General features: G+C 33.3%; 1 protein-coding gene across 1 annotated transcript in view; it reads left to right on the plus strand.

Annotated features, from left to right (window-relative positions):
• The first annotated feature begins 8,013 nt into the window (after positions 1-8,013).
• Positions 8,014-22,066, plus strand: part of LOC129751618 (carboxypeptidase D-like) — a 61,828-nt gene continuing 47,775 nt past the window's right edge. The window contains exon 1 of the mRNA XM_055747221.1: positions 8,014-8,970. Coding sequence (XP_055603196.1) covers positions 8,485-8,970 — 486 coding nt within the window. The 5' untranslated portion in view covers positions 8,014-8,484. The remainder of the gene's footprint in view (positions 8,971-22,066) is intronic.

Here is a 22,066-nt window from a genome sequence, read left to right on the forward strand (position 1 = left end):
ATTTACAAAATTTACAAAATTTACAAAATTTACAAAATTTACAAAATTTACAAAATTTACAAAATTTACAAAATTTACAAAATTTACAAAATTTACAAAATTTACAAAATTTACAAAATTTACAAAATTTACAAAATTTACAAAATTTACAAAATTTACAAAATTTACAAAATTTACAAAATTTACAAAATTTACAAAATTTACAAAATTTACAAAATTTACAAAATTTACAAAATTTACAAAATTTACAAAATTTACAAAATTTACAAAATTTACAAAATTTACAAAATTTACAAAATTTACAAAATTTACAAAATTTACAAAATTTACGAAATCGACAAAATTTACAAAGTTTACAAAATTTACAAAATTTACAAAATTTACAAAATTTACAAAATTTACAAAATTTACAAAATTTACAAAATTTACAAAATTTACAAAATTTACAAAATTTACAAAATTTACAAAATTTACAAAATTTACATAATTTACAAAATTTACAAAATTTACAAAATTTACAAAATTTACAAAATTTACAAAATTTACAAAATTTACAAAATTTACAAAATTTACAAAATTTACAAAATTTACAAAATTTACAAAATTTACAAAATTTACAAAATTTACAAAATTTACAAAATTTACAAAATTTACAAAATTTACAAAATTTACAAAATTTACAAAATTTACAAAATTTACAAAATTTACAAAATTTACAAAATTTACAAAATTTACAAAATTTACAAAATTTACAAAATTTACAAAATTGACAAAATTTACAAAATTTACAAAATTTACAAAATTTACAAAATTTACAAAATTTTCAAAATTTACAAAATTTACAAAATTTACAAAATTTACAAAATTTACAAAATTTACAAAATTTACAAAATTTACAAAATTTACAAAATTTACAAAATTTACAAAATTTACAAAATTTACAAAATTTACAAAATTTACAAAATTTACAAAATTTAAAAAATTTACAAAATTGACAAAATTTACAAAATTTACAAAATTTACAAAATTTACAAAATTTACAAAATTTACAAAATTTACAAAATTTACAAAATTTTCAAAATTTACAAAATTTACAAAATTTACAAAATTTACAAAATTTACAAAATTTACAAAATTTACAAAATTTACAAAATTTACAAAATTTACAAAATTTACAAAATTTACAAAATTTACAAAATTTACAAAATTTACAAAATTTACAAAATTTACAAAATTTACAAAATTTACAAAATTTACAAAATTTACGAAATTTACAAAGTTTCAAGAATTTACAAAATTTACAGAATTTACAAAATTTAAAAATTTACAAAATTTACAAAATTTACAAAATTTACAAAATTTACAAAATTTACAAAATTTACAGAATTTATAAAATTTACAAAATTTACAAAATTTACAAAATTTACAAAATTTACAAAATTTACAAAATTTACAAAATTTACAAAATTTACAAAATTTACAAAATTTACAAAATTTACAAAATTTACAAAATTTACAAAATTTACAAAATTTACAAAATTTACAAAATTTACAAAATTTACAAAATTTACAAAATTTACAAAATTTACAAAATTTACAAAATTTACAAAATTTACAAAATTTACAAAATTTACAAAATTTACAAAATTTACAAAATTTACAAAATTTACAAAATTTACAAAATTTACAAAATTTACAAAATTTACAAAATTTACAAAATTTACAAAATTTACAAAATTTACAAAATTTACAAAATTTACAAAATTTACAAAATTTACAAAATTTATAAAATTTACAAAGTTTCAAGAATTTACAAAATTTACAGAATTTACAAAATTTAAAAATTTACAAAATTTACAAAATTTACAAAATTTACAAAATTTACAAAATTTACAAAATTTATAAAATTTACAAAATTTACAAAATTTACAAAATTTACAAAATTTACAAAATTTACAAAATTTACAAAATTTACAAAATTTACAAAATTTACAAAATTTACAAAATTTACAAAATTTACAAAATTTACAAAATTTACAAAATTTACAAAATTTACAAAATTTACAAAATTTACAAAATTTACAAAATTTGCAAAATTTACAAAATTTACAAAATTTACAAAATTTACAAAATTTACAAAATTTACAAAATTTACAAAATTTACAAAATTTACAAAATTTACAAAATTTACAAAATTTACAAAATTTACAAAATTTACAAAATTTACAAAATTTACAAAATTTACAAAATTTACAAAATTTACAAAATTTACAAAATTTACAAAATTTACAAAATTTACAAAATTTATAAAATTTACAAAATTTACAAAATTTACAAAATTTACAAAATTTACAAAATTTACAAAATTTACAAAATTTTCAAAATTTAAAATTAACAAAATTGACAAAATTTACAAAATTTACAAAATTTACAAAATTTACAAAATTTACAAAATTTACAAAATTTACAAAATTTACAAAATTTACAAAATTTACAAAATTTACAAAATTTACAAAATTTACAAAATTTACAAAATTTACAAAATTTACAAAATTTACAAAATTTACAAAATTTACAAAATTTACAAAATTTACAAAATTTACAAAATTTACAAAATTTACAAAATTTACAAAATTTACAAAATTTACAAAATTTACAAAATTTACAAAATTTACAAAATTTACAAAATTTACAAAATTTACAAAATTTACAAAATTTACAAAATTTACAAAATTTACAAAATTTACAAAATTTACAAAATTTACAAAATTTACAAAATTTACAAAATTTACAAAATTTACAAAATTTACAAAATTTACAAAATTTACAAAATTTACAAAATTTACAAAATTTACAAAATTTACAAAATTTACAAAATTTACAAAATTTACAAAATTTACAAAATTTACAAAATTTACAAAATTTACAAAATTTACAAAATTTACAAAATTTACAAAATTTACAAAATTTACAAAATTTACAAAATTTACAAAATTTACAAAATTTACAAAATTTACAAAATTTACAAAATTTACAAAATTTACAAAATTTACAAAATTTACAAAATTTACAAAATTTACAAAATTTACAAAATTTACAAAATTTACAAAATTTACAAAATTTACAAAATTTACAAAATTTACAAAATTTACAAAATTTACAAAATTTACAAAATTTACAAAATTTACAAAATTTACAATATTTACAAAATTTTACAAAATTTACAAAATTTACAAAATTTACAAAATTTACAAAATTTACAAAATTTACAAAATTTACAAAATTTACAAAATTTACAAAATTTACGAAATTTACAAAATTTACAAAATCTACAAAATCTACAAAATCTACAAAATTGACAAATACAAAATTGACAAAAAAATTAACAATTTTGACAAAATTTACACTATTAACAAATTGACTAAATTGATCAAAAAATATCAGAATTTTTTATTTAAAAGAAAATATAAATATTGCATTATCGATTTTTTTTATAACTTTTTCAAATGACTTCGTGTTTTTTTTTTCACAATTTGTAATACATGTAAATTGCTGGATTATCTTATGTTCCTGTAGAGTAAAGTTAAAAATTTGTTAAAATTTCAAAAATGTTTTTTTTATTTTTTGCTAGTGATAAATTTTTATTTTAAAAGACTCTATGAATTAATTTAAATTGCATTTTAGTCCTATTCGATTGATTTTTAGAAAATTCCTAGTTTGTTATGCAAAATTTTTGCAAACTTAGAATGATGTTGAAAATTATTGACGTCGTCATTATCGAACAATTTTTTTCCAAAATTTACAATTAATATTGAAACAATCTGAGCTGTTTGATTATCAATAAATATTTGGCAAATTAAGCAACTTTTAAAGATTCTATTAAATTTCGACAAAAAAAATATAATTTTTTTTAAAGGTTTCAAACGTTAGAGATAAGAAGTATTGCAAGTGCAAAAAGTTTTTAATTAAGCTGAGAATGAAGCTTTTTGCGATATCGAGAAATATGAGGACAATTCTTTGAAACGTAGGTTATTCAATTTTCATCATACTTAAGACATTTGAGGCAATTTCTTTTTCTAATTACAATAAAAATCATGTTGATGATATTTGAGAATTTGAAAATTTTTCTAAATTTAATTTTTTTTTTCGATAATGCCGACCATTTGAGTTGCTTTTATTGGCAATTTGGCAAAATATTTGAAATTTAGGAAATTTCGATTTAAAAAAATACAACAATTAAAACCATTTTCAAATAATTAATTTCTAGATGATTTTTTCAACATTATAAGCAGTTTTGGATGATTTGGTTCATTTTCGAAGCATTCCAACAATACAATTTATGTTATTTTTGAATAAATTTCTGACATTTTGAGAACATAAAAAAAAACCCAAAAGGCTTGGCTGCCAAGCTTAGCCGCAACAATTTTTTTAAGTTAATTTTTTTTCTAAATAAAAAGATTATAAAAGAGAATTATAAAAAAAAATTATAAAACATGAAAAAAAAAATCTATATAAGAATTTTTTGAGTTATTGCCAATACCGATTTAGTATTCTTGACAATGCTAATCAAGCAGTTGGCTTGTACTTGAAAATATTGGGTTAGTCAAAGCAACTTTGGGAGGTTAAAAACAATTTTATGAATTTTACAATTTTTCGTTAACTTTGAAAAATCGTTAAAAAAAAAATTGTGAATTTTTATTTTCAGAATCTGTCCAATTTTTCACGCGGTTTTCAAAAACTGTTCATGATAAGGTTTAATTTTTCTACGTTCATTTCATTGATTACCTGAATTGCCTGGATTATCCTGATTTTCTATACTTTATCGACGTGAATTTAATGTTAGTATGTACGTTTCCATACTTTTAAAAATATTTTAGCAACCTTAAAAGTAAGTTCACTCGTGTTGGAAGAAAGTGGTAGAAATTTTTACACTTGTAGCATATTTTAAAAATTTTACAATGCAAAACATTTTTCAAGATCTGCTGCCATCAAATTGCTTTACAACACTGTTTCTATTTCAGGCGTATCTGATAATTCTAACTATTTTTTCATCACAGCATGCGAAAATAGACATAGTGTTGTAAAGAAAATTAACGGCCGCAGATCTTGAAAAAAAATTTATATTGTAAAATTTCCGAAATGTGCTTGAAGTGCCAACATTTCTACCACTTTTTTCCAGCACGAGTGAAGTTGATCTTATCATAAGTTCTCACCTCTTAAACTTGTCATTGTTATATATCGCTATAGCAACTGTCTTTTCCTGCACTCACCCACCGAGAAGCTTTTCCACTTTGGTAAAAAATTTATTAATAATCTTAAATTTAAAATTAAATATGTGTTAGAATTAGAAAAAAATCGAATTCATACTATCAATCAATTTGATAGTGGAAGTTTGCAGTGTTCGGCACAAAAACGCTAATCCGCTAATCGCTAGTTAGTCCGATAATTTTTTGTTAGCGGTTTAATTTTGCCGCTAAATTTTGATTGAACTAGCGAATTAAAAAGTTCCGCTATTTTTTGGTTCCGCTAAATGAAGAACGCTAACTGTCAACTTTCCATTTAGAGTATGGTGGGGTAAAAGTACAACCTTAGGGCTATCCTATTTTTAGAAAATTTGGCCGGTTGTTTTCTAAAAAAAACAAGAACAGCATTTTATTCTTTAGACTTCTATCTCGCTTCTACAAAATTACGAAGATAATCGATCGACGTATTTGATAGCAGTAGTGAAAATGCCTAACTGCTATCGAAACGTACTCTTACCCCACCTCTGGGGTAAAAGTTCGAATGATGTGGGGTAAAAGTACGACCATTCAAAATTCCACAATTCTGCATGAAGTCAACAGGAAAATTATTTTGTATTATTCTCTGCTTACAGCCACAGCTCCTTTGTTCGCTTCTGATACAAATCCTTTACATGAGCAAATAACCTGCGTGAATTTGGAGTTCTTCACTAACTGTCCATATTCAGCAGGTTTTCGAAATCCAGTTCTCATCGTATTTGAGCAATTTTTCGCGCGAGCAAGTCTTGTAGAAACAAAAATATGCGCTGATGTTAACAGAGCATTTAAAAAAGAAGTTAAAAATTTCCGTTTAGATTTACTTCAGAAGACCCTTCGTACTTTTGCCCCATTTGCAGTTCGTACTTTTGCCCCTTAAAGGTTTCTCATGATTCACAGTTTATTGTGCAGAACATAGACATAGTAATAAAATTCTTTCTTCGGCATTTGATAGTGGTTAAAAACAACTAAAAAGACACATTAAAAATTTCATTGAAAGCCAGACTTTTGATTGCACAAACATGTTTGCCGTTTTTTGAAATATTACATCATTCAAGCAAAAAAGCTACTTCACCTCATTTGTCGGAGTATTTTCAAATTCTACGAAAAAAAAATTATGGCTAGTTGTTGGCAGTTCAAATTACTATCAGTCCACGCCAGAGTTTTGAATTTTACTGTTCTCGGTTTGTGAAAATCCCAAAACGTACTTTTACCCGACTCAAACTTTTACCCCACCTTACTCTACTACATTCAAATTCACAAATTATTACTGAAGTAGACTTTTTGTCATTTGACAAGTAAAGAAGACATCGGGCATCATTCGTACACCAAAATGCGCTCCAAGTGAAAATGGTGACTTCAAATTGTCTCAGAGCAGAAGTGCCTCATACAGATTAACTTTTTTTTCTCTTTAAGTACTTCTTTTCTCAACATTCTTAGACAAACAATTCAATAAATACTGTTGAACAGTATTAAACCACTTTAAACATCATTTATATAATTCAAAGGTCAATTTTTAGATACTGTTTTTGCTTGCAAAAGTACAGTAAACGGCCTACTTGATCAATATTTTACATGACTTTAGCATGGTCGTCCACATGCGGTGATTTGTTTAAATATGCTTTTTAGGTTAATTGATGGATTTTCAAAAGCTTTTCCAATTTTCTAAGTTTTTTTTTAAATCTCACATTACTATCTCACACGGCAAGTCTCGAATAATAATTGCTGGAAAATCCGCTTTTTACAACTTGTTTTAATCGGATGAGATATTTAATTTTCACAAAGCAGTTTTTACAAGTATTTCAAATCATGTAAAATAAATATAAGATAGTATCACCATAGAATGAATTCGCATTTTTATTTCATTTATTTTTTTTTAGATACACGTTTGGCAATGTTCTTATCATGAGAATTTGGCATTACTATTTTGAAAGTTTGAAAAAAAAAATAGTGAAACCTGGTTAAAGATTTTTCAACAGATTGGGCATAATGAACAATCTGCACTATGTTTGTAAAGTATTTGAGCAAACGAATTGAGAAGCAACCATAATCCATACTGTTGCCATCCTGTTTACGTTATTGTTTATCAACAGTTAGCGATTAGCGATTAGCGCTTTAAGCTTGAAGCGATAACTTTTTCCGCTCATTTAGCGGTTTGAATTAGTGATCGCTAAGTTTGAATGAGTTAGCGATTTAATTAGCGCCGCTAATTTTTCAATTAGCCTAGTAGGATGTACTCTATGCTCTTGATCTCACACCGTATGGAAGTCACACTTAGCAAACGATGTTAATCAATCGCTACCACAACTGACCTTTCCAGTATCTAGCTAGCAATCCAGTGAGTTGGGTGACAGTTTCTATAGTATCCCTGAAAATAAGCTGATGAAACAAATAAGATTTTCAGCCGATGGAACTGTTACTGCAAATGAGATTTTCAGCCGCTTAACCGTATCAGTAGAATTGAACCACACAAAATGACGTCATTTCATCGTTCCCGCTGTATCAACTCCATCTACATCTGAAAAAGTGAACCTGTTTTTCTGTTTTCTCCTCACGAATTTTCTTCAAAAGAAAATCAGCAAGTATTTGACAGTCCGGTCAGTTCCCATTCGTTTGGTTTCTGACGTTCTCCCCACGCGTATTTCATTCGCTCAGGCGTAATTACGCCTCAACACCACTTACATACATGCACGCTTGAGGCGTTTTGTTGTTTTTGCTTTTTGTCCGATTCTCTCACGGACCACGGACGGAACGGCTGACGTTGTGTTTGTGTTTTGTTGCTGTGCCTTGCCTGCTGGCAGAGAGAATCTGTACCAGAGCGACCAAGATTAGGCCCTGCTGGAAGTAAAAGCAAACTTCACTTCGTCGCGGCAGCACACGCAAATCGATTGACGTCGGACGGGTGTCAAAAATTTTCCATCCAGCTGGTGGAAATCGAGTATTTCGAGTGGCAAAGTGGTGGTGGGGGGAGCAATTTTCCATATTTATCCCCGTGGAAGATTGTCCGTACGTGGGTAGTTTTCTCCAGTTTTGCCTCCTGGGGGGCTAATCGAGTCTAGGGGTTTTAGAATTGTGGATTAGATTCATGGTGAAAAGTGCTTTGTGAGTGATTCATTTGCTAGTGTTTTTCGAAATCGAAATCTCGTTCCGTGGAACGAGTTAACCACATCTGAAAGGGGTTTAGGGCACTTAGTGCTCTTGCTTGATAATGGTGCTCCGGAAGCTGCTGCTAATCGTGGTGATTGCTCTACTACAGAGTTGCTTTACCACCCATGGGTATACCCTGCAGAAAAGTGGTGGTCCTCCTGCTGGGACCGTAATCGAAGATGAATCGTTCCTGCAGAATCCACACTACGAGACCAACAACGAGCTGCAGGACCTGTTGGCTCGGATGCAGAAGAACCACCCCAATCTGGTGAGGGTTCACGCAATCGGTTCCTCGCTGGAGGGGCGACCTCTGCTGGCAGTGGAAATCCGAGCCAATGCCGATCATCCAAGACCTGCCCTGGTTCCGATGTTCAAGTATGTGGCCAATATGCACGGTGACGAAACAATCGGCCGGGAGCTGCTCGTCTATCTGGCCCAGTATCTGGTCAACAACTATGGCCGCGATCCGGAGATCACAGCGCTGGTCAACAGCACCGATATCTTCCTGATGCCCACCATGAACCCGGACGGATTCGAGCGTTCCAAGGTTAGTGAATGGCAGCGAACCATATTGTTGAAAGGTGGTCGGTCGATACACCCAAAACTACTAGCCATTGCTTTTTTTTGCTGTTCCCCAAACAATGACCTATCAAAGAATGCCGTGCCTCAAACCCAAAATTTGACCTTGACAAACCCACCCGAGAATCCTTTCAAATTACTTCCCTTTAAAACCCGTTAAACAAGCTCGGGGTGCCCCCTAAGAAAATTAATCTAACAAAAAATAAGACTTTTCTGCTGTGTTTAGTCTTATTGAGTGGCGCTGCGTTCAGTCAGGGACAGGGTGTTTTGTTTCTGTAGAATCGGCAGCTTTCAGCTGCTTACTTAGTTTCATTCCGTCCATGGTAAGTAGACGCCATGACGTCACCTAGACGACTGCGACGGCGTTCACACTATTGAAGGCTTTTTTTCTATGACTATTTTGGTTCGTTCAACCAGACCAAATGAATGAATGTTGATGGATAAGCTGAACCGAATATGCCACTAATCAAGTGCCACGCCAGCTGTTCCATGGTATTTACTTACACTAAGGTAATCACTAAGGCAATAATATAGTTGGTGGTGCATTTAGAGCTGTTTTGCATGCCTAAATTAACTTGAGATGTTTGAACAAGAAACAACATCAGTTCCTTTGAAGTTAAATTTTCACACCAGTGACCAAGATTTTTCGTTGTTTAATTGTTTGTTGATAAGGTCATTATAAACAAAACCTGTACTGCAGAAATCAATTTTATCCATTTTTTTTGTTTGCTCGAATAAAAAGTTTATGGCTATGTTTCTACTTCATTGCTTTGCCAAAGCCGGCATCTGTCATTTCATTGAGGTTCAAATATGAAGCGCTCATGGACATTTTTCTGTATTTTCGTCATTCAAATCAATTAATTTGGTTTTGAATGATTTATATGAAATTAATTCAAAACTCATTTAATTCTTTTAATTACCTCATACCTTGAAAGGGCGAACATACCTTAAAAGGGCGACACCGAAAATGTCATGCCAATTTTCTTATAATGTTCAGAATCAAACCAAAATTTCAGGGTACTTTTATACATACATTTACAATCAAAAGAAAAATTAGTCGATGGAGCCTTGGGTGCAAAATTGAACGCATTTTCTCTCGATGTCCTCCATCAAAGTCTTTACATTGTCTTCCGGTACCAGTTTTTCAGTTTTTTTTTCCATTTTCTTAACATTTTCTTCTCGTCTTTGAATGCCTTCTTGCTCTTCCGAATGTTTTTGGAACAAAATGGACAGAATTGGCCTTATACCACTCCAGGACAATTTTAGAATAGTGGCATGGCGCCAAATTTGGCCAAAATAGCGGAGCTTCGTCGTGCTCCTGCAAGAACGGAAAAAGGCGCTTCTCGAGGCACTCAGGCACTGTGCCCTTTGTCACGAAAGGCTTACTCCTCAGTGCGCAAGAGCAAATGGCCTGCCAAACGAGATATATGGAGGCGAACTTCGACATTTTCTTCTTCTTAAATTTGTCGTCCACATCGAACTTGCTCTTGCCGGTGAAAAACTCCAACCCAGGAATTTGCTTAAAATCGGCTTTTATATACGTTTCGTCGTCCATCACACAGCTGCCATATTTTGTCAGCATCTTCTCGTAGAGCTTCCGTGCCCGAGTTTTAGCCGTCGATTGTTGCCGCTCAACGCGATTTGGGAAGTTGTCTACCTTGTTTGTATGTAGTCCAGCTTTCTTCTTTGTATTCTGGACGTAGCTCTGCGACATGCCGATCTTTTTAGCCAAATTACGGCTTGAGACGTTGGGATTTGCTTTAATCATCCGCTTCACCTTTCCCTTCATCTTTTTGTTCTCCGGTCCCGGTTTTCTTTCAGCTCATTTGCCGTTGTTCCACGTCAACTGCTCCTGGAACCATTTCAACACTCTGGAGACGGTTAAATGATGAATGTTCAATATTTTTCCCAACTGCCGGTCTCAGAAAGGTCAGAAAATTTCAGGTGTTTGGCAACAAGATTGATTGAGTTTCTAGAAAACTCCCATAGAAATACCAACATGGGTTGCGTAAAGGTGGATCTACGGAGATTGCCGTGTTAGAATTGATCAACAGTGTATCTCAAAACCTCGACAGAAAAAGGAAACACATGGCGCGTTATTTCTCGATCTATCGAAAGCCTTCGATACAATTCATCATGATTTTTTGCTTAAAAAGCTAGAAGCATATGTCAACGACTTTATGGGAAGTTATTTGAAAGATCGTAAACAAGTCGGAAAGATAAAAAATACGTTTAGTTCTCAGTTACAGCTATAGGCGTTCCCCAAGGAAGCAATTTAGGACCATTACTGATTCTAATTTACGTAAGCGATTTACCCAAACGGGAAAAAACCTGGAATTCAGATCCAAAAACGGGAAAAATACACAAGGAAATAAAAATTAATTTTTGGTTCCAAGATCAGGGATTCAAACGAAAATTCGAAATTCAGAATTGTAATTTAATTTTCCGAGTCAGAGTTCAACAGATAAAAAAAACTTTTAAAAGAAGATCATAAGTTTTAAAATCCATACTTTGATTCTTCTCCAATTGCCTCGAATTTGAAAAAAAAAACTCACATTTTTATCGGACCTTAGAGTTCAACAGTGTCTCTGAAAATCACTTAAAAGTCACTTAAAATGTGTTCATGTACCGCTTGTCATTACAATCATTCATAAATCAAAAAATTATATGAAAACAATTAAATCAAAGTTAAATTTTGTATTCAGAACTCTTTGTTGCAAACTTGGAAATGTGAAAAGGGTCTTCTATTATAATTCAATTTAACAGATAAACACAGGACAATTAAACAATTATTAATAAATCTAAAAATCATCTTTATGTACGGTACCGTCTTTTTTATAGCTTCAAAACAACAAATAGGAAACTTTCTTCCATCAAACGAATTATTTCAAAGGTGGGTTTTCTAAATTCAAATACGAATTACAATTTATTAAAGCTTAAGTATGTTACGATCTCTTTAAAAATTTACGAAAATTTAGAAGATTACGGAGGAACTAATAAATTTCTTACCTTATCCGTGGCAAAAATTTGAAGAACATTTAAAAATTCCCAGTTAAATTTTACAAGAAATAGCTATACAAGAGATTTGTGATGAGGGTGTATTCATGTTTATTGAAGCTGTAGATTGAAACGCTTTAAATATCAAACATGTAACAACTTTTTTAAAAATACATCGTACCTCCCTTACAATATATATTCGTGTTTCGAGTATATTTTTTATGAAAGAAATCCTTATTTGGATTCTGAAATATAAGAGGGTTTGTTTCTTTACAAAGTGGAACACTCAAATCTCACTCATCGCTAGTTTTGAAAGTACACATGAAAACTAATAAACCCTCCAGAGGTTTTTTTCCAATTTCATCAAAAAGGAACTTTTTGCTTCTTGCTAATAATTTTTTTTTCAATATGTTTTATGATCTCCCTTTTTTGTAATTTTTCTACAATTTTCTCAGTACAGCTGTAGATAAAGATAACCGCTACAAGAATGTAAAGTAAATGTATTGGAAAAAACTTTAGTTTGTGTCTCAAAAGCATAAAATGCTTAAAAAAATTGGCTAGTTTTCGGTAATTTCTTTAACATTTTAGAATGTTGAACTGAAAGATGAAGTTCATATGACATTTTTTTTTTCAAAAATACGTGTATGTTATCTAGATTCACAGGGTTGCTGAAGACATGTATACAACATTTTTCAATGCTTTGGAAATATGAAATATACCCATCGCACATAAAACTTCCTTCATACTTAAAATGCCTTCATACTTACCGAAATCATTATTGAATTAGGATTTTTTTTTTTAAATAATTTGTACATAATTTTTTCATTGATTAAAAACTAAGTATTGGAAAAAAAATATATAAAAAATCGTGTTTCCCCGGGCTATTTTTTAAAGTCTATTACCTATCTGATTCTTAGTACTTCAATTATAAAACATTTAAAATGAGAAAACTGGATGTTTTTTTAATCTGATCCATTAATCTTTAAACTTTTTTGAGCGTGCCTTTTTGTTCTTAAACTATTTTTTGTATAATGCAGGTACTGAAAAGTATTAAAAATTAGCGGAAAGTTAAAATATCGATTTTACGCTGTGCCACGCCCAATTTTGTGAATTTTTAAAAAGGTAAATTAAATGATACGTAAAACTCCTAATAATCGATTTTTCATTCTAATTTTAATGAAGGTTTTTTTATTTTGAAACATCCAAATTATTTTTATACACTATATTTACAAAAATCTATCTTTACAAGTTTACAAAACATTGTTTTGGCATCACTCGCCGAAGGCGGTCGCGTTTTTGTCGCTGCTAGTGAAAAAAAAGCAATTTCGTCGAAAGAGTGGTTTCAAAGTTTATTTTTGAAGTGCGACTACAATAAAACCGTGGGTGCAATATTACACCGATTGGAAAAGGATTATTCCTTACCAGCAGCCGGATACATCCGAATAAAATCTCCCGCAGCGCCGGTTGGATCTTATTGGAAGCCCGAATAATTCGGACTTTGATTGCCGTTGTCGGGGAACCAACTCATCCTGGTGACCACAATTGTTGACCATCTGCGTCCTGATCAAGGCGGACAGGCAGTACGGACGGACGGACATCCGATCGAAAGAAAACCACGTGGCGGTCGGCCATTGTTGACGTTAGATATTTGGACCATCGCAGACACTGAAGGAAATCGTCGTTTTCGAATTAAGAAACAAGTTTGTAACTTCTTTTTTTTTCTCTTTTCCTACCCTATCATTTTCACTATTATATTTTGAATTTTCAGTGCTTCGTTCATATTTTGAAAACGGAAGACACTTGTGTCTCCGTTGATAAAAATGGACGAAGGCGGGGGGTTAAACGCCTCAACTGAGGACGATGAGAATTCCACCTACGAGAATGAAGAGCATTTGGAGGATACAGATGATGCTGGTCCCTCAAATGCGATCCATTCTCAGGTGGGTGATAATTCTTCATCGCCCTCGGTTGAGAGTGGAACAACCCGGCTCCGAAAATACACAGAGGGCTCATATCTCACTGGACCTTGGGTGGTTTTCATCCGGCCCAAAGTGAATGGTAAGCAACTAAATGTGGTACAGATCACCAAAGATCTGGCGAGGTGGCCCTCTGTATCTAGTATTACAAAAGTACGTCCGAACAAGCTGCGCGTTGTTGTGGCTGACCGGAAAGCCGCAAATGAAATTGTAGCCAGCAATTTCATTAACCTTGAGTACCGTGTTTACATCCCGTCTCGAGACGTTGAGATCGAGGGCGTGATCACAGAGATGAGTCTCAAGGAGGAGTACATTAAATCCAACGGCGTTGGGAAGTTCAAGAGCCTTGATTCAACTTCGGTTGAAATCTTGGATTGTCGCCAACTCAGAACTACCACCGTCGTTAATGGAGATAAAAGGTACACTCCTTCAGCCTCATTTCGTGTTACCTTCGCAGGTACCGCCCTCCCTCACTACGTCTTGATTGACGGAGTTTTGAGGCTTCCTGTGCGGCTCTTTGTGCCTCGCCCAATGGAATGCAAAAATTGCATTAAATTGGGGCATACAGCTTCCCATTGTTGCAGCAAGAAGCGTTGCCCCAACTGTGGGGAGGTTCATGGGGAAGGAGCGTGCTCAGCAATAGAGCAGAAATGCGTCTATTGCGGGGGCTCTCCCCATGATATCTCCTTGTGCGAGGCATTCAAGAGCCGCTGGGATAAACAAAGGCGCTCTTTGAAGGAACGGTCAAAACGTTCCTATGCCGCAATTTTAAAGAGCGCGGCGCCCCCGACCCGACCCCAATGCAGTAACATCTTCTCAGTGCTGTCAGTTGACAGTGAAGACACTGATTCCACTGATCAGGATAAACCAGTTATTTTCGTTGGAAACTCCCGGAAACGCGCAAAACCTGCTCCTAAAATCCCCAAAGTTCCAAAAAAAATACCTACAATATCTACAATAAATGATAGACAAAAACCATCAAGTTCGAGAAATGCCAAAACAGGCCCCCCTGGATTCCCCATGAAATTTGTACCCCAGAGTAAACCAGAAGTGGCAGGGTTTTCGAAGTCTCCAATACCCAACGTAGTTTCGGGAGAACCACCCTCCCAAGCGGGAATTTTCAAGCTAACTGATATAGTTAATAAAATATTATCGTTTTTCAACGTATCTGAATCCATAAGAGACATTGTTTTCGCAATGCTCCCCTTGGCAAAGACATTTTTGAAGCAATTGATGAAAACCTGGCCCTTTCTTTCAGTGTTTATCTCTCTCGATGGCTAATTTAAGCCGAGAGGGCGGAGATATCACTGTTTTACAGTGGAATTGTCGTAGTCTAATTCCTAAAATGGATCCGTTCAAATATCTTCTTCATGAAATAAATTGTGACATTTTTGCGTTGTCCGAAACTTGGCTTTCTTCTCAATCGAACATCTCATTCCACGATTTTAATGTTATCCGTCTGGATCGTTACGATTCTTATGGAGGGGTGCTTTTGGGGATCAAAAAGAGCCATTCCTTTTTTAGAATCCACCTTCCTCTATCAGGCGGAATTGAAGCTGTTGCATGTCATACGACTATAAGAGGTAAGGACTTATGTGTTGTCAGTTTGTACTGGCCTCAGAGAGTTGCAGTGGATCGAAATCACCTAGAAGACCTGTGTTCAGTTTTGCCTGAGCCAAGGTTGATCCTGGGTGATTTCAACTCGCATGGAACTGTCTGGGGAGAACAAATTAACGATAGTCGTTCTACTCTTATCTATGACATTTGTGATAGTTTCAATTTAACAGTTTTGAACACGGGAGAAAAAACACGAGTACCTAAACCTCCTGCAAGACACAGTGCAATTGACCTCTCACTCTGCTCAACTTCACTATCATTGGATTGCCAGTGGAAGGTAATCCCTGATCCCAATGGTAGTGATCACTTGCCGATTAAAATTACAATCACCAATGGGGTCAGCTCTTCAAATTCATCAAATATGGCATATGACCTTACAAGACACATCGACTGGAAAAAGTACTCGGACGAAATAACTTCAGCTATCGGTTCTACGAATGTTTTACCTCCTACAGAGGAGTACCACTTTCTTTCACGTTTAATACATGAAAGTGCACTTTGCGCTCAAACAAAACCCATCCCAGATTCATCAGTTCTTCGAAGGCCTCCAAACCCATGGTGGGACCAGCAGTGTTCCAAGCTTTATAAGGACAAATCAAAAGCATTCAAAGATTTTCGGAAATATGGAACTCTCGCCCTTTTTGAAGTATATGTTTCCCTTGAAAATCAGTTTAAAAAATTGATCAAGGGGAAGAAAAAGGCGTATTGGAGGAATTTTGTGGGTGGCTTATCACGAGAAACATCCTTGAGTACCTTGTGGAGAGTGGCACGAAGCATGCGTAATCGATCATCTACGAATGAAAGTGAGGAATATTCACATAGATGGATATTTAACTTCGCACGGAAAGTCTGCCCAGATTCCACGCCTGTACAAAAAATAATCCGGGATGTGCCTCCAGATAGGTGTGGTCTGGACTCCAGCTTTTCGATGGTCGAATTCTCACTTGCCCTCCTCTCTTGCAACAATTCAGCTCCGGGAATTGATAAAATCAAATTTAACTTGTTGAAAAACCTTCCGGACGCCGCCAAATTTCGCTTGTTAAATTTATTTAATCAATTCTTGGAGCATAACATTGTACCCCAAGAGTGGAGACAAGTGAGAGTCATTGCAATCCAAAAGCCCGGAAAACCAGCGTCCGATCCCAATTCGTACCGCCCAATAGCGATGTTGTCTTGTATACGCAAATTGATGGAGAAAATGATTTTGTTTCGTTTGGATAAATAAGTTGAAACAAATGGTCTCCTTTCAGATACTCAATTTGGGTTTCGAAGGGGCAAAGGGACAAACGATTGTCTTGCTTTGCTTTCTTCAGAGATACAAATGGCGTACGCAAAACGTGAGCAAATGGCTTCAGTGTTTCTAGACATAAAGGGAGCTTTTGATGCAGTCTCAATAGAGGTGTTGTCAGACAAGTTGCACTCCCGGGGTCTGCCTCCTCTCTTGAACAACATCTTATACAGCTTGCTTTGTGAGAAACATCTGAACTTTGCTCATGGAGATATTGCAATTAGAAGAACTTCTTACATGGGCCTCCCGCAGGGTTCATGTTTAAGTCCACTTTTGTATAACTTTTACGTAAGTGACATCGACAGTTGTCTCTCAGAAGGCTGCACTCTAAGACAACTTGCAGATGACGGCGTGGTGTCTGTCACAGGATCTTCTGAGTCTCATCTGCACAGACCTTTACAAGATACTTTAGACAGATTGTCTTCCTGGGCTTTGGGGCTTGGGATTGAGTTTTCTCCTCAGAAAACTGAGATGGTTGTTTTCTCTAAGAAACATAGGCCTGCTCAACATAAGCTTCAACTCCTAGGCAGAACGATCACTCAATCGAGGTGTTTTAAGTATCTTGGGGTTTGGTTTGATTCCAAGTGTACCTGGAGAGCCCACATTGAGTATCTGAAAGGAAAATGCCAACAAAGAATCAATTTTCTCCGATCAATCACTGGCACCTGGTGGGGAGCCCATCCAGAAGATCTTTTAAAATTGTATCGAACAACTATTCTCTCAGTGATGGAGTATGGTAGCTTCTGTTTCCAGTCAGCTGCTAAAACTCACCTCATCAAACTCGAGCGTATTCAATATCGTTGTCTCCGCATAGCGTTGGGCTGTATGCCCTCAACGCATAACATGAGTCTTGAAGTTTTAGCAGGCATACTCCCACTAAAAGATCGATTTAATTTATTATCACTCCGGTTCCTCATCAGGTGTGAGGTCATGAACCCATTGGTGATCGTAAATTTTGAAAGGCTACTTGAGCAAAATCTTCAAATAAGATTTATGTCTATATATCATGTCTTTATGTCCATGCAGTTTAATCCTTCTTCGTACTCTCCAACTCGTGTTTTCATCCCTGACTACGACACCTCTTCTGTCCAGTTTGATTTGTCTATGCAGCAAGAAATTCGTGGAATCCCGGAATCGCATCGTCCACTTTTGATTCCAAGAATTTTCGATGCTAAATATAGACACGTCGATGCTGATAAAATGTACTTTACCAATGGGTCTCTAATAGAGGAATCAACGGGATTTGGAGTTTTCAACGAAATAGCTAGTGCCTCATATAATCTCCAGTCACCGTGTTCTGTATACATTGCAGAGTTAGCAGCCATTTTTTGGGCGTTGGAAAGCGTCGCATCACGGCCAACAGAACACTACTATATTGTAACGGACAGTCTTAGTTCTGTTGAAGCAATCCGTTAAATAAGATCGGGAAAGCACTCGCCGTATTTCCTCGGGAAGATACGGGATATTCTGAGTGCTTTATCAAAACGTTGCTTTGCCATCACCTTTGTTTGGGTCCCCTCACATTGCTCGATTATGGGTAATGAGAGGGCAGACTCTCTGGCAAAAGTGGGGGCGACAGAAGGCGACACGTATCACCGTGAAATCGTCTTCGACGAATTTTACTTCTTGGCACGAAGGAACTCTGTTGTCAACTGGCAGCGAAAATGGAAAGAGGATGACATGGGTCGGTGGCTCCACTCGATTATTCCAAAGGTAAGCCTCAAACCCTGGTTTAATAGGTTGGACCTGAGTCGGGATTTTATTCGTATATTCTCCCGTCTCATGTCCAATCATTATTCCATGGATGCGGTACTCTATCGTTTAAATATTGCTGGCAGCAATTTGTGTGGCTGTGGCCAAGGTTACCACGACATCGAACATATTGTTTGGTCGTGCGAGGTCCATCTTGTCGCTAGAACGAATTTGATGACTCCCCTCGAGCCCGAGGAAAACCACCCTATGTTCCAGTGAGGGATGTGTTAGCTGTGCTAGATTTGGACTACATGTTCGAAATTTATCTTTTTTTAAAAGCTATCGATCTCCGTTTATAATTCTTTTCAATTTCCTATTTCCCTTTCTATCTTTTTCTCCTCTTGAAACAAAAAGTGCTAGACCTAAGTAATCAATTGTTATAAACACAAAACGAGTTTGGCTCCTTAAAACTCAAAGGTATGAGCCGTTTCAAATAAAGTCATTTATAAAAAAAAAAAAAAGTTTACAAACGAGAACAGAAGCAAAAAAAAAATTATCAAACGTAATTTCATGCAGCGTCTCAAACCAAGCAATTGTCAAAGTCATTCATTTTTTAAAGTAATTCGGTTTATTCAACTATTAGCCATTTTGTGTTTTTTAACATTCTTTGTTTAGAAAAAGCTGCCGTTTTTGTCATTACAATAAATTAAAAACTAAGCATGAAATTTTTGTGGATCCGTTCGTTTTTAAGTACCTAGTTGTTCTCTCGCCTTATCTACATTTTATTATCTACATTTATTCGCGAAAACGCGTGTAAATCTGTGAAATCGTTTATTTAAAAAATGAAATTAAATTTCTTTTTCAAGTTTAATTAGTATAAAATTCAGGAAAAATATTCAGTTAGGCTTCCGCTTTTCCAAATCCGAATTGCCGGGCCTTACGCTTAACCCCTGCCATCAGATTTTGTATTGGCACCTTGTCCACCTTCTTCGCCGCAGAAAGCCAGTTTGTCTTGAACTGCTGCTCGTCCTTAGCAGTTTTTTTTTTTGGTTTTCTTTAGGTTCCGCTTGACAATAGCCCAGTATTTCTCAATTGGGCGGAGCTCTGGCGTGTTGGGAGGGTTCTTGTCCTTGGGAACCACCTGCACGTTGTTGGCGGCGTACCACTCCATGGCCTTTTTACCGTAATGGCAAGATACCAAATCCGGCCAAAACAGTACGGAACAACCGTGTTTCTTCAGGAAAGGCAGCAGACGTTTATTCAAACAGTCTTTCACGTAAATTTCTTGGTTGACAGTCCCGGAAGCTATGAAAATGCTGCTTTTCAAGCCACAGGTACAGATGGCTTGCCGAACCAGATATTTCTTCGCGAACTTTGACAGTTTCATGTGCTTGAAAATATCTGCTACCTTTCTCCTTCCTTTTGCCGTATATAAAATATATATAAATTTGACGTAGGTTTCGTCGTCCATTACCACGCAGTCAAACTTCGTCAGCATCGTCCTGTACAGCCTCCGGGATCGTGCTTTGGCCGTCGTATTTTGTTTGTCATCGCGATAAAGAGTAACTACTTTCTTGTAAGTCGATAGTCCGGCTCGTTTTTTGGCGGGATAAACGGTTGTAGACGATACACACAGCTTATTTGCGGCATCTCGGAGAGAGAGGTTAGGGTTTCGCTTGAAACTACCGGCAACTCTCTTTGTCGTCTCAGCGGCCTCCGGTTTTCGATTTCCCCCCGATCCAGACTTCCTGGCTGTCGACAAACGGTCCCCAAACTCTTTAATTACATTTGTAACGGTTGATTTGGCAACTTTTAGCGATTTGGCCAGCTTTGCGTGCGAGTAGCTCGGATTTTCGCGATGCGCGAGCAAAATTTTGATACGTTGCTCTTCTTCCTTGGACGGCATTTTGACAACTGAAGAGCATAAATCCTTAAAATTAGTTTTTATTCTTGCTCGATTCTGCAGAAATCTATAAAATTTATCTTCCTCAACATATTTAAATTTTGATGTGAGATTCTCACTTCAAAATATTTGTTGATGGAGGTACAATAACATGTTGAACAAATGACAGTATCTTTTCCACGGATTTGATAACCACAAATTTTTGCATTGCAAATCAGCAAGTTTCTTAATTTTTTGAATATTTTCAACTTTGATATGTTGTTAAATAACCCAAAAAACTATAAATTACAGACTATAAAAGTCGTTGCCCAAATTTTGTTTAAGATATTAGAATTCAAAATTAAGATCGTGATTTTCAAATTCTGCAATACGAACTTCAAATGATGCAAAAACGATGTTTGATTGATTATTTCTGAAAAAAATTTCTTCAACAAAATATTTGAAAAATAAATATGAGTTTTTTTAATGTATTGGCTTTGGTAAACGACAGTTTTAGCACAACTGGTGTAGGTAAAAGGCCCGTTTATAAGTGTAACATATTAAAAAAATGATAGAACAGGGATGAGCAAACCGCGGCCCGCGGGCCGCATGCGGCCCTCGAGACATGTTTGTGCGGCCCGCGAAGCTTATCTCACATTAAATTTATTTCACTATTTTTTTCTACGATAGTTTGTTAATTATCATAAAATAGCAGCACCAAAAATGTGATATACCAATAACGTGATATGCACGTCACTTGTTTGCATTTGCATTTGTCTTTTAATCATCCAGATTGCTGACTTTTTTTGTAGGATTTGAGTTTTTTCTTGAGTTCTCTTGAAGCATAGGTGCAATGTTATTTATAGGAAAAATGTAACATTTAATAAGTTAAGTCATTATTTCTCCTCTTAAGCAACGTTCACTGTATGATGAAGTTAAGTATTTTTATTCTTGATAAATACCGGAAATAAGGAAAGTTTTATAATAAAGACTGTTTTTTTGGGATTTTAAACTAAATAAAGACTTGTTGAACGATTATAGATTTCTTATCGACATGACTCAGCGATATTCTGATTTTTCGACAAAAACGTTATCTGTAATTCCATGATTCATCTTAAAAAGTTACATTCATCTTAAAAAGTCCAAAAACGATTAAACAGGGGAACAGCGTTTTTGGTGCTGATTTGGTAAGATTTTGGCGTCCTGAAATCAAAACATTTAACAGATTTCACCTATCTCTTCTACTTTCGGTGATATGGCGGGTTGAAATTATTAAATTGAGTTTTGTGAATAGTCGATCTTTCATAACTGATAAATCACCTACATAAATAAAACCAAAAGCTGGTTTTCAATCAATTAACTACCTTTCATTCAATCAAGGACTCAGATATTGCCAAGATATTCTTGTATCAGAGATATAATAACGCTTTACAAAAAATTTAATACTACAATTTATAGAAATTCCCAAAAATAAGATTACAAACTTCTTCGGATGTCATTAAAAAGTTATCGAATATTGAATATTCAAGATTTAAACTCATTCAATAATTTTGTTGAAGACTGCGGAATTATTTGACTTTCGAGTTTAAAAATATTAAAGATAGAATTTAGT

The sequence above is a fragment of the Uranotaenia lowii genome, chromosome 3, assembly GCF_029784155.1.
Source record: "Uranotaenia lowii strain MFRU-FL chromosome 3, ASM2978415v1, whole genome shotgun sequence".
Lineage (NCBI taxonomy): Eukaryota > Metazoa > Arthropoda > Insecta > Diptera > Culicidae > Uranotaenia > Uranotaenia lowii.